General features: G+C 43.6%; 1 protein-coding gene across 1 annotated transcript in view; it reads right to left on the bottom strand.

The window, feature by feature from the left end:
- The window catches only part of cachd1 (cache domain containing 1), an 81142-nt gene that overhangs the window by 34800 nt on the left and 31796 nt on the right, over positions 1 to 14546 (bottom strand). Inside the window, exon 3 of the mRNA XM_076724237.1 lies at positions 7494 to 7642. Coding sequence (XP_076580352.1) covers positions 7494 to 7642 — 149 coding nt within the window. The remainder of the gene's footprint in view (positions 1 to 7493; positions 7643 to 14546) is intronic.

Genomic DNA, 14546 nt, shown 5'->3' with positions numbered 1-14546 from the left:
TTCACGTTTTAATCAAAAAGGCTTTCGACTGAGATCAGCGCGATTCACACAAATGGTGAAGAAATATATGTGAAACCATGATGCTAATCCAATTACATGAAACATCTGTTGAAGCTAATAGACCCCGCTTGTTTCATTTGAGTTGAACTGTATTGGTGGCTATGTCATCTGTTGCCCAGACCTCATTTTAAAGCAGGAGTTATGGCAAGTGAATAATATTTTCCATGGAAACTGCATGAATTCTACTCTTCTCCCAACAAAGCCAATATCCAGCTCCCTGAATACATCTGATTGTGATTGTAGGAAGGGCTGCCCGCTCCATTTGATGATTCAAATCTTCTGTCAGGGAGCCACAACTCGCATTATCAGGCTCTATATCATTTGTTTTATTTCCCCACTCATTCCCCGTGTGTCATTTTTCAACTGAACTTTACATCAACAGCAGAAAAGCTGCAGTAGAATCACTGTTTGCTGCTGAGCCATTGCTTTCCAGTGGCTATTGTGGATATTAGTACTTGTGGATCTGAAATCTATGTGCATTAGGGATGTACGTTCAAGGATGGACTCTTTCAGAAGAGAGGAGCTCAGAGGGCCAATGCAATGACATGCTGATTCCTATTTTCTGAACAATATGTGTAAAATCGAAATGAATACAATATAGGGCTGATCCAGAATCAGAGACCGTTTGCTTGCGCTTCTCTGCTCAAGCTTGTGTGACATTGGGATTTATGCTAAATTCTAATGAGCCACAGAATTTATGCATTCACCAAACCTCCTCATCAAGCATGCTGAGAACAGCCGATAAACACATTATCTGTCTCCTTGGTGTGATTATTAATTCAATTTGGCCCTAAACAGCGATATTTTGTAACATGTACTAGATAATGTGACTGTTAGCACTGAGGATACGTCTCTGTTGGTAGCGACGCACAGGCAAAGCTTTGACAGAAAGGAGGTCAGCAATATTTCCTTCGTCTGTAATCACAATGAGCTCATAACGAACAAGTGTATTATGTTTAAAAAGGTCACGCTAGTAATAATTCCTGGCAGAGTTGCTTGCTTTGGTGTAGTGTAGATGGTGTGGCCCAGTAATGCAGTGTTGTCCTTGGACCATACACACACCCAAATGCGTTAAAGAGGTGTCAAAACAATGAGACACGTGGCAATCAGCACATCTTAAACACGTGGTTCTTCTATGAACATCTCCACAGGTATCATTTTTCAGTATTTTGTTTAAGCGTTAAGCAGCAGCATAAGTTATTTTAAAATGCCAACTGTGTGCGTGCATGTATGTGTGTGTGTGTGTGTGTGTGTGTGTGTGGTTTCTAGAGTGCACATCTCTGGAGTTAAGAGCTGACAAAAGGGGAGGTATGCAGAGGAGAAGCCTGTTCTGCACTGCACCAAACCTTGGTGCTTTGATCCTTCCACCCCACCTCCCGCCTCCCCTCCCCACAGCTTTGCAACATGCAGACACACATGTGCACACACAAACACACACACATGCTACACACTCTTTGGCTCCCCACTCTGCTTGCAGACCTGGCACTGGCCCGGTTTGATTGACAGGTGCTGTGATGTACAGGCTGCGTTTGAACTTCACTCATTTAGAGTCCCATAAGGCCAAAGTCATTACCATTCTCCTTCAACCCACTTTGCATAGAACGGGTAGGCAGGACGCTCAGCAAAATGTGTGCCAGATAAAAAATACATTTGCAGCCGCTTTGAATTCCACATCAAAAAAACATATGAGAGCGAGAGAGAGAGAGAGAGAGAGAGAGAGAGAGAGAGAGAGAGAGAGAGAGAGAGGGAAGAGGGAGCAGGCTGATCAGACATCTTAATGAGGGCAAAAAAAACCTGTTCTGCCAAAAGGCTGGACTCACCAGTCACAGGCAAAACCAACAATACAGGCTTGATTTGATTTACACAATGTAAAGAAAAATGGTCTAAAACCAAACTCTTATACACGAGTGTTCCACAGTGAATGCATGCTGCTTTAAATAATTTTACACTGTGTATGCATATTAATAAAGTATTGCAGGACTGCTTGCTTGATTACCATAACTCCCCAAAAGGGATTGTTCTCGATGCAGTAATTAAAAATGATCCTGAAGACAACTCAACAGCGACGGTAACAGGCCTTTGACTGTCCTTGAGAAACACTGAAACTACAATTTATTGATGTTTCTTTGAATTCTGACTGAAACCTGACATCGACTTTGCCTCTAACCCAGAATGAAACTGAAACATATACTGTGCATCAGCCCCGAAGAAGCAAAGGGGGTCTTGCAAGAGGGGGAAAAAAACTGATTTTCCAATTTTGGAAATACAACTCTTCACCAAGACACTGCAGAAAAGACCTGACACCCGGAGTCTTATAACACAGAGCGAAGCAGACACCTCTAAATAAGGCAGCACCTGCCGTGTTCAGCAGTTACAAGCCATCCACTGTTTATAAAACCCATTATATGACGCTGTACCCTGCAGGAGGAACCATGTACCGAATGCACAGAGGAGGCAATCACAGGCCATTCAAAAAGCCCAGTGAGTACAATTACCTTGAAGAGGCTTTCTGTTATGCGAGCTTCAACGTTAAGAGTAATACCCGTTCTAATGTGTTTGCAATCCCTCAGTGAATAGCGGCCGTACAGCGGGCAACATGTTAGCTGAGAATGGGCAGCGCTTAAAGAAAGCTTCATCCAAACTGATCGGATTGCGTTATCAATATGCAGAGTGGATTTTGTAGTCCCGTTCTCCTTCCTTCACGAGAAGTGAGACATGGGATTTTGATCCTGATTGACTGAAATAAACTAAGAGGTGTTTCTAATAATTCCACCTCCCTAAAGTGTGTAAATGTTCAAGAACAGCTTTCAAAATCACGCAATCTGAAACACTGCTACTACTTGTTTTATTGCAAAGTGACTGCACTGAATGGCACAGACTGAACAGCTTTACGTAATGAATCCATAACTCCATCGAGAAAGTTATGACAGGGGGAAAATACTTGAATGTCACAATCATAGCTGAAATAACATAACTGAGGGAGTGCTTGTTGCTATGTTATGCTGTGCCTCACAACATTGCCCAGGAATTGTATATGACTAGCTGAACTCGTTTCCATTGCCAGGTTGTCATATTTGCCTTCCCTCTTTCATTTAGACCCTCACTGCTGTGCTGTCCAGTAAGCAGGGTAAGGGAAGATCAGCCAGGACCAGAGTGAGGGTATCATGAAGGGTTGATTACAGACTGGGCGAATGGGGCTGGAGCTCAGGGTCTTCTGACAGTGGGCCTTGGCTGACCTGAGGGTGGTCCTGTAGTCAGAGGCCTAACAGCATCACAGATGTGTCATGCATGTAACCATTTGGCTCCGGTGGCACTCATAACGCCACAATGCAAAGTAAGTCAGGACTGTCAGAGGGCGCGCGGCTGCAGCCTGCTCTGAACAATCAGCTCCTTCTGTAGTTTCAACCCTCCAGAAACACACCGGTTACTCTGCCTGCAGCAGTTAGTCTCAGCTGAACATCCTGTTGCTAATAGCAACTGTTACGAGCACAGATCCACAGCAGGTTAACTGACACTGTAACATCCACCATTTTGAGACGCAAATATTAACAGACATCTTTTATCTACTGCCCGAATAGCCTTGTTGAAACAGTTTCTACGGGTACAATAGTATTACAGGTAGCCATTACACTAGCTAACTGTCTGAGGCTAATACGACGTTCTAAGTAGGCTAACTGTTCATTTCCTGTTGGGCTAACTGTTAAGCATTCCACAGTGTCACCAATTTGCTGTTTTGTGATTTGTTGATTTATGCTGCCTTCAAAAGGAACTCGTGAGCTCACCGTTACGACATGGGGAGTCAAATACATGATACGCTCAGCATTCAAGGCAACATCAACATGAATGCCAAAAGACTCCTTGTTGTTCTCGTCATTCACCACTTCTTTCCAAAACAAGTGCACATTTTTGTGCAGCAGGATCCCTGGAATAAGTTGGTTTGACTGATACAGGCCATGCCCATTTGTGCTAGTACAATTTGTCCACCATTTTGGATGTTTAAGGAAGCACGATTTTTGCTTCTTTTGGAACGTTCCATCCAATCTTCACCAAACTTGGCACATACCCTTTCATAAATATGTTGGGAAGCACAATATTAAACACTACTGTGTGGAGATTTGTCAGAAATACATATTCTGGCTAATGTATTATAGTCAATGCATTGTGCCTTTGTTTGAGATATTAGATGATAAGGCTGAATGGATGTGCAGTAACTGGGAAGAAGCCACATAGTGGACAACGAAGGACCTCCTCACTGCTTAATCTGCCCTTGAATATCAAAGGAGGAGGGAATGAAGACATCAAAAGGGAGGGATTGGAAGGCAGACGGCAGATGAAGAGGAAGGGAGTATATCAAGAAAGTAAATCAGGCTGGAAGGAGGAATAAATAAATGGAAGAAGGGAGGTTGACCTTACAGACGCATGTGGAGGGAGAGAAACAAAGTTCTGATAGTGGTCCAACATTTACACCTGTTAAGGTCACTTAAACAAACCCCCTGCCAACCTGCCCGGCATTTTGCCATCTCCATCTAATGTGCAAAGTGAGATATCATCGTCATGCTGAATGAGCAACCACAGCATCAGCTGGATCTGAAGCTCGAACTCGGAGTGGCTGCTCACTGGTGCCACATATACTCTTGATCTGGACTGTAAATCTGCCAGTAGCTCAGATAGTGAGAATTCCTCCTTAGAAACAGGAGCTATGCATTAGCACTATGGTGTCTTTAATCTTTATGTTTAATTTATGAGTGAAGCTACTGGAAATTCTGCAATATCATCCCCTCATATGATATTACTACATACGTATTGTACGGCAATCCTGTGCTACTGTAGAGTTAGGCATCAGTGTGCTGTGCAGCAACCCAAGATGTGTGCGACCCAGCATGCATATACATACTTATAATGACTCAATAATAAGTTTAGAAACCTGCAATTAATACATTAAACATTATATCACATGTATTTGTGTTGTGATACCAAAGATATGCTGCAGTTTAAGAGCTACATTTCTGAGATCTCTCCATAAGAAGCTGCTTATATCTTCTGCTGATGATATTGGGAAGTCCAGCCCTGATTGATGAAGATGGATCTGTCACAGGTAGGAGCTCGGTTTCAAAAAGAAATCCTTCTAATTGTTCTCAACATGCTAATCAAAATCTATTCAATACTTTGGTTTAGTCTTGTTGGAGAATACAAGTGCTACTGAGGCTAAGTCAGGGAGAAAAAGCTCAAACTTCGCTCTGACGTTTAACATGCTGCTCGTTGAACACTGTGATGCCGACATGCCCGCAGGCAGCTAGAACAGCCCGGCCATCCTCAGGGCCATCTTTCCATGTTTTGTTTCCCTCCTCCTCTATCTTCCTCTTCTTCTATTTTGGTGAGACAGTTGTTTGTTTTCCTCTTAAAAGACCTGCGGATCATATGAATAGCATTTTCCTGGCACAGTCCGTTTGCAGCTTATCTCTTCTGGTGAAATGAGACTGTTAAATGCCAACAGGGCTTCTCCTCAGCACACTTCTCACTTTTACAACTGCATAGCAGCAGAGCTGTTGAAATGGGCATCTGGAGATTGCATGGGAAAAATATAAACATACAAACACGCATGCACACACACCAACTCTATGAGTCACACACATTTGCTATTTTCAGGTACAGCCTGCCGTTGAGACCGTGCAGTGATTAAAGCATACCACTGGGCGCTAAGCACTGCCCTCTGTGGCCTCCCTGTGAAATGATAGCCTGCTAGCTTGACGGCTAACAGACATGGACACCCTGTGAACCACCTGATCCCCCTCAAACCGGCTGACCTGACTGAGACCCCCAGAAGCAGCTGATGCCTGAGACTAATGAAGGACACTGCACTGGACTACAGTGAGCTGAAATCCCACCCTGACCCTGTCACAGATCCCGTTCAACCTGTTTCTGTCTAGTTTCTTTTCTTCTTTCTTTCTTTCTTTCTTTCTTTGAGGCTAATACCAATATTCACATTTGGGAGTTACAAAAATCAGATAATTATATATCAGCTAATATTTATTTTCCTTAAAAACATGTGCAGACCACATTTCTTCACAGTCAAAAACTACAGTTCTTATCAGTTTTAGACATACAGTAGGATCATATCAGAACCTAAGCTAACCAAAGGACTGCTTGGTTCCTCAGCCAGCTCCCCTGATGCAGAGTGTTCCGGAAGAGAAACTGTTCTACATACTGCTCCTTGAAGTATCTTACGATCCCGCATAAACCCAAAAAATGAAAGCGAGGAAGATCCTTTGAAGTTCAGGGATCCGTCAGACTTCTGTTTGGTATGTCCATCCCTCCACCAGCCCCCTGACTCCCCCTGCATCATTCCATCCCCCTGACCTGAGTCTGATATCATCTTTTTCTCAGAAACTTCTCAAACTGTGTCTCAAAGCTGTAAATCCAGAGTTACAGACCTGTGTTTAGAGTGCACATGTCAGGACATAAATACAACATGTTTGCGTGTGAACCACTGAGTGTGTGCACAGTGTGTCCTGAGCATGTTCGGGCTACAGGTGGCCGGCAGCCTCCTCTCTGCATGGCCGAAGAAAAGACAGGTGACCTTGCAGCCTGTGAAGTCTGCAGTGCGAAAACTTCAGAGAGCAATAACTGGTTACATCGGCTGATAAATGGGAGGGAGATAGACAGAAATGGAGAGGGGGGGGTGTGGGGGGGGTGAGGGGTAGAGACAGCTGCTGCTCTGTAGATTAGAACTGAAAGCAGCTCCCTCTCTCTCTGAGCTCGGCTTTGAACTGTGTTTTTGCCTGCTGGAGTTGGTGATTGGCTGAAAAGCTGGGTCTGCATACGATCGGGCAATTTTAAACTCTGAAACACTTTTGTCGCCCTGTTCACATGTTTATGTTTTATAAGAAATACGATGAAAATCATACAGTGGAATTAAATGTTGTGTCATATCATCGACGTTTGTGTTGCAAAAGGTTTGAAATTTTAATGATGAAAGCAAAAATCTAGTGAATGTGATACAAACACTGGCACCAAACCAGGCTCCAGAAAACTTCACTCCACACAAAAGCCTGATATCTCCCAGCCTTCCCGGGCTCCAAGCACCACTAAACTTTTTAATGTGAAGGTACACAGCAGCAAGGCAACAACTGGCACAACTACTGACTGCTTGAATGGTTCTGAAATAAGGGTAGAGTTGTAAAAATGCTGCCAAATGTCAGAGCGTGCCAGCACTGCTCAGGGCTGTGAATTATGTGATGTAATCCAGTGGTGATCAAAACATGTTTAAACAAAGGACAGACATGGATTTGTGTGTGTAGTTGAAGCATGCAGCAATGTATAGAGAGCTGAGTGCAGGTGCTAACAGTGGGGGGTGGGTTTCCAGACGGAGAGTGAACCTCCTGCAGAGACGCTTGTGTGTTATGAGGGAACACGTGTCTTTGTGTGTCACTCACTCCATCATCGATGCAGGTATGGAGCAGCAGTCCTGTATCGCGGTGAGTGGAGAGGTGAGGTGAGCGGTGTACGAGGCCTCCACCACCTGTTTGTTCCTGTTCACCACATCCAGGTAGCGGTTAAACTTTTCCCGGATCTTTTTGGCCAGCTGTGCGAGGGAGACACAAACGCAGACAATGATTAGAGGTGACGCCGGAATTTATCTCTCACTACTGTTTTTACATCTGCAAGACTGATCAAGAAACCAGGCGAGATGGGATGTTATCCAGCTCCCAGTCTGCCGAGAACCTGCCAAAAATACAGGAGCCAAAAGACATCACAAGTATCACATCAAGACAAGTATGCACACACACACACACACACACACATTCAGATCAATGCTACCGATACTTTGTCTGTTACTACTGTCACTGCTCAATCAGCATTGGGATCCCATGAAAGTAGTGAAAGTGTGAATACCACAAACACGCACCACTGGCCTATGAATTATGCAGAGGAAGTCTTTCTTTAAGTTTAAAATTTCAGATTTTTTTGGAAAAGGTTACTCGGTTATATTGTTGAATAAATTATATCACAGTGAAAAACCACAATATCACCGATCGCTTATACGAGGAGACATCACTGTCATACGCACAAACACAGCGTTTCTCACAGTGTTAAAATACATTAGCTGTGTTTTCCTGTCTTTCTGGGAACCAGAACGCTTTGTTTTCATTCATTTGCTCTTTCCACCCCCCTCCCCTGTTTACTCATTCTAGCTGAATACAGAAACTCGACTCTTGTCTCATAATATAAAAGCTTTTCCTGCCTTTTGTCTTCACTGTATTTTATTTGCTGCTTAATCAATAAGGTTCTGTTTTGCTCACCCATTACTTTTCCATTTCTGTTAGAAGTCTCAGTTTATTTTACTGCTTCTATCTTGTTGCTGCCTTGTTCCCAAACAAGCTTCCCTTGCCTGTGACCGTTGCCTTCTTCTTCTCTGTGTTGTGTTTTGAATACAAATACAGCAGCTAACTTCTAAATTTAGCCCTCTTTCAGCAACAATGACGAGATGGATCGTATGGTAACACTAGATTTGTAACGAGGTGCAGGTGAAGCACACATTGCCATCTCTGTCCTCAGACTGTCAGAAATGTAACCGCTGTGAGCTTGACACACATTCAACATACACACATACACAAACACACACAATTCAATAACCACAAATGTAGCTGAGCAATATCAAAGATGCCCACACCTCAGGCTGCATTAAGTGTGAAATCCATCTCTGTTAGAAGAAGAGCTGAATGACGGATGTTTGAGGCTGCAGAACAAAAAACTCTCTCCATGTCCTAAGAGCCCACCCTTCATGCTTTGATAAGAAAATCCACCCGAAAACACAGCCCAGGGTCAGCGCACAGTGACGGCTGGGAGTGGAGGCGCTGTAAATATTTGTGGAAAAGAACAATTCCATCAAACAGTTTTTAGGTCATGGAAGTCCTGCTTTTATGTGAATGTAACTGGTTCTGCCACTTGCTATCGTGTTCAGTATATTTATGCATATTTCAGATATCACATAGAAGGTCCCTGCTAGCTCCGAGTGAATTTGCTAATTCTGTTTATGGCATAATTTACCTTTAAAATGCATGAAAACCAGGAAGCAGGATGGAGAAAATGCGTGTTTCTAAACAAAGGCACAACAGCCAATTCAATTAGTTTTTAATGGGGCCCTTAATGTGGGCCCCTGGACATGCATACATTATACTTTGTCTTTCTTTCTCTGAAGGACTGGGCTCTGGTTGAGCACACATCTCACAGAGCTCTTTCAAAATGGGGTTCCAGCTCTTTTGGGGAAACTAATAAGCAGCGCTGCAGCAGCCTCCTGGGGGACATTAATAACCAGCACACCACCAACTCTCCACAACAGGTTCCTGCTCTCGCTGTCTTCCGTCAGAATGTGTTGAAAGGGGAACTGTGGGGAACTCGTATCCATTTAACCATCACATGCGTGTAATCTGTTCCAGATTATTCTCTCAACTTCAAAGCCGTCTCATGATCCACTGGTGTACTGAAGATCTGCTAAAGAGCTAATCACCTGCCGTTACTTTTGGATTACCTCGTCATCTAAAATCTGTGAAATGTTTAAGAACTGTGATGCAGTGAGCACATAGTTGTGACGCTTTGATGTGCAGATTTACAGATGAATTAAAGTTCTGGAAAATGTAAACTGGATTCTTCTGGGGGTGCATAATAAACACAAGACAAAGCCTGACAGTGTGCGACACACCCTTCTACGTTTCAGCAGAAGTATCTCTGAGGGGACGGTCAGAGCACCTCAGTGAAGTATACACAGGGCCCGTCCAAAGTTCCATAACATAACATAATAATAATACACCTTAACTATACTGCATAACTACATACTGCTGAGTATGCTAAAACAGATTTTTTTAGTATCATAGTATGAACTAAACGTGAGGTGCGTACTATTTAGCACATTTCAGTATGCAAACACAAATATCCCACAATGCAATCTGGAATCAATTAGATCCACAACGAGTTGGTCTGTGGCTCACATTTCTTCTTAAAGATCTTCTTAATGCACGCACACATCATATTATATGATTATCGTTATTTTTATGATTGTCACTAGATAAGGGATTTTTGCAAATGCTGGGGGAGGTGAGGTTGGTTAGCACAGGTTACCATGGTGACACATCTCCAAGGAGGGTCAAGATACATACTATAATTTATTTACACTAAAGTCTGTTGAGTGATAGTAACCATACTGAGTATGTAGTGCACAGTATAGAATACTGGACGGGCCGTAGTTTCAGATGAACATTCTGCTGCTAGAAACAACCACTGCAGACATTGTCAGGTCCACCATCTTGACAGATCTGTGACCAAACAAATATGGATGAGCACTTTTTATCACCTCCCCAAAGCCCTTGTTTGGACACTTTCTGTGGACGCTCCTTTTATGACAGCTGATTTGTGATTGCCGATTAGCTAATTTAGTTTTTCTGTGATCAGTTTATTGCTAACCAAGCTAGCAATTATGGCTAGCTGTCGGTGGCTAACAACATTTTAAATAACCTAATTTACTGTTTAAGCGACTGTTCTGTATAATATGTTTTACTTTTACTCCTGTGCACTCTATACACTCTATACCCTATTACACAGCCTGTTTAAGGCGGCAATATGGCGCCGTTATTCCGTTACGCCATTTCTGTGGAAAACATGCGAACACAGAATGAGGCACTGTTGATCCATCTTTAACTAACAGGGACGACACGTCTCAATACTTCAATAGTTGTTCTGATAAAAACATTTTTTTTTGTTTGACCATTGAAAATGATTTGCTATGTAAGCAAATCGAAAGGGATAAAGCTCTATAATGTCAGCTGGTACAAGCATGATCACTCAAATGAATTTAACACAAGTGAAGTAAGTGGAGTTTCTTCTTTTTCAGATTAAAAATGTCCCAAAAAGGGGATGGGGGAGGATATATTTGTGCACTGATGGCAACAGAAACACAAAAAAATTATATAAAGGGCAGTGGTCTGAATACTCTTCCAAGCCATTGTAAGTTACCTACTCACTCCTGCTGAATACAGAAAAAAAGGCTTATTTCCACAGTAACTGGACTCCCTTTGTTCACATCCCATAATTACCGCTGCCTACAAAAGGGCTGTGATTCAAGCCAGAAACAGGGAAATGTACCACGACCCACTGACCGCTTGTACACCTAATCAGACTGCCGCTATTCCTATTAGGGGTTTAACAGGGGCCTGAGGCACAGCCCACAATTACTCGTACTCCACAAGGAACACTCACACACACTCACACACACACGCACACACACGCACACATAAAGTTTAACACCCAAACGCAATCCATCACACACACACACACACACACACACACACACACACACACACACACACACACAGTACAGTCCGTGTATGGCAGCATGGCAATTAGCTGCAGTGGACTTTGTATTAAAAAGGGCAAAATGGGCCAGTGTTCAGCTGGGGAGTGTTTCCATAGCTGGGGGGAGAGAGACAGAAGGAGAAAGTAAGACCCGACTTTTAACAGAGTGACTTAAGAGAAACCAGAAACTTCGAGCCCTGCAAGTTAAAGCTTCAGTTACAGTCTGCCACAGTGCAGCCAAAGCAAACCTGCACTCTGCAGATTAACCACACTCTCCAAAACACAGGGCTCCTCTCTCTGCTCTCTGACCCGTCCAACCAGCTTTTAGGGTTTGTAGCACCAAGTGGGGTTGGTTCAGCCGCAGAACTGGAGTGAGTGGAACGGGTGCACCCTGAAATCTTGTGCTGGGAGATTTGAGGTTTGCCAGCCGGCCTCCAACCACAGTCACTGGCAGCAGTGATTCTGGCAGGACCAAGGCTGACTTTAGAGTGCAGGAATGAGGTTAGTGCAGGGGTAAGCATGAGAGGGACACTAGTTGAGTTCTGCATAACTAAAACTGTGAGCAGGCAAGTGACTGGCCTGGTAAAGCATGCACTTGCTTCTCCTTGGATGCACAGATTGTGTTATTGAATTAGTGCATTTTTCTGGTGTGAGAACTGGACACGTTGCTTCCAATAATGGTCAAAAAGGTTTGTTAAACTTCCACACTGCCGAGCTTGTTCGCTCTGCCGGCACTGATGCCACTACTGAGCGTGATTTGATAAGGTGAGGAAATGTCTGTGATACAAAAATGGAAGAGCCTCCTGCTTACAGCTCTGTTATGAAAAGCAGCATCAGTTTACTTTGGAAGAAATACTAAAGGATAAAAGCATGATCTAAATGGAGCAGCATAGTGACACTAACATGAGAGGAACTGAGCAGTTTTGAAAAATGTGTATTATGAAAGATGAATTATTGCAGCTAAATAACAGTTTAACAGTTTATTTAATATCAAGATGGGGCTGTGGATTGTTTGTTCATTTAACGCAGTAAAAAAATTAAATGGCAAACACAACACATCAGCAGTACGGAACTGAAAAAACTGTGAAATAATCAAAATCTCCCTTTTCACTTGAATGGAACCATTTCTGGATGTCCTTTTCCTTCCATTTCTTAAATGTCACCGTCTGAAGGCTGCATGTAGCTGGGCTGCTGCTGACAGCTGCTACACTCCCAACACACAAAGCTGGAGTGGTACTACACTGAACTGTGACTTAATATCACTCTGTCAACACTGAATGTGGCTGCATCTTTAATAAACTTAGCTGAACTGGGTGACTTTTCAGTATTAAGTGTGTTGAAGTGCGCATATACTGTACAAGTGAGCATGTGTACTGGTGTTACAATTCATTACCCAGTGAGTGACCACAGATCAGCATGGCTTGACGTGTCTTCTCCAGGGTTTGTGGTGCACGGGGCAATTCATTTGTAGCTTTGCCCTGCACTTATTCCTCTATGCACTATGAAGATACCTTGGTGTCAAGCCTCACTGAGACTCAAATTCACTTTGACAGGAGTGTAGTGCCCAAGAGAGCAGTTTCATTTTACTTATTTGTCAAGTACATCTCGTGTTAATTAGTCCTGGGGTCCAATCACCCAGTCATTTTTTTTTTTAAATGGACTGTATCGGCTGTATAAAGCCTGATCCACTTTCAACTCTTCATTGTAGGTTCCAGCAGCCCTAGAAGGGGCAACTGTCAAACAACCATATCACTTTGTTAAACAACCCATCGCTACCACACATCATTGCATGCCTTTGAATGGTGGACCAGCATGGAAACACTGGCAGCCAGTAGCTTCACTCTGACAGCACACGTCAACGAGTTAAACAAGCAGAATAAATCCATAGACTGACAGAAGAGACCGCAGCAGACTGAACGACAGAGAGAGGGAGGCCTCGTGTCATTGGAGAGAGACAGATGTCTGCGTGTCTCTCTGAATAATGCATTTCCAGAGGAGGAACTTGTCTCAGAGGCCAGCGGCTCCTCTCTGTAGCCCCTTGCCCTCTCTCCCGGCCCTTTCTTCCCCAGCAGATGCACTCCTAATTGAGCCTCAACTCTGGCTCATGGACACAGCCCCTCTGCCCAGAGAGAACACGCGAGCCAACTATGCCAGAGCTGTCATCTGAATTAGTTGGCGCCTGCTTCTGAAGGGTTGCAGCTCCAATGTATGGGCACTCTATGAGCTGGCCACGGACATAAAAAGGTTATTCTATTCCAACGTGGACCCGACATGAGTCAAAGTCAGCGCTGCTCTGGGACTGGTGCTTATTAACATGCACCAAATCCAAGTGATACCAATCCAAAACCTAGGACTCAGTAGTGTAGCTCACGTTTCTGTGAAAGGAAAAGCTTTTGCCCTCAGCCTACTCCAAACAAAAATGGAGACCCACACAACAAGTTATGATTACCATGACTCTCCAAAGGCTGGAAACACGAGGAGATGTATGCTATCTTTTGTACAACAGCACAGCTTTATGGTCAATTTAAGCTGCCCACAGTAAATAACTGCAAGGTGAGAGATACTATAGAATTCACAGGCATGCAGTGACACCGATGGATACACTAGTGCACACACAGAAACACAGGGAAATGCAAACAAACATCAGCCTGTCTGTTCTTGCTGGTGGCTGTTTACCAGTCTGGTGTTTACTGTCACTCTTCCAGGATCCCCTACGCACGAGTGCAAACACACACACATACATATACACACACACACACACACGCCATGCCTGCATACAATCACGTTTGACTTAATGCCTGACGCCAGAAATTCTAAGCATAGTTTTCCTAACCTAGGACCAAAATGGCACGCAGACACTTTGACTTATGGTTTTAAGGTCATATGAAACAAATCTCCCAATTTCTCAAAAAAAATGCCTTTCTCTCCTTCTAGGCGTCTTATTCTGTCTGCCTGCAGCTCTGCACTCACACTGTGAGCAGAGAGAGAAAGACAGCCCACAGACAAGTGGAAAAACAGACAGAACTTCAAAGCCAATGAGACAGCAGCCGTAGAATTTTAATAAACCCCCGTTTCCCTCTGATGGCGAGTGCACATGTGAGTGTGTCTGTGGTCGTGTTCTGTTCAATTCAGCAGCAATG

This window comes from Chaetodon auriga, chromosome 3, assembly GCF_051107435.1.
Source record: "Chaetodon auriga isolate fChaAug3 chromosome 3, fChaAug3.hap1, whole genome shotgun sequence".
In the NCBI taxonomy this organism is placed as follows: domain Eukaryota; kingdom Metazoa; phylum Chordata; class Actinopteri; order Chaetodontiformes; family Chaetodontidae; genus Chaetodon; species Chaetodon auriga.
The sequence above is the reverse complement of the archived record's forward strand: the minus strand, read 5'-3'. Positions and strand labels throughout refer to the sequence as shown.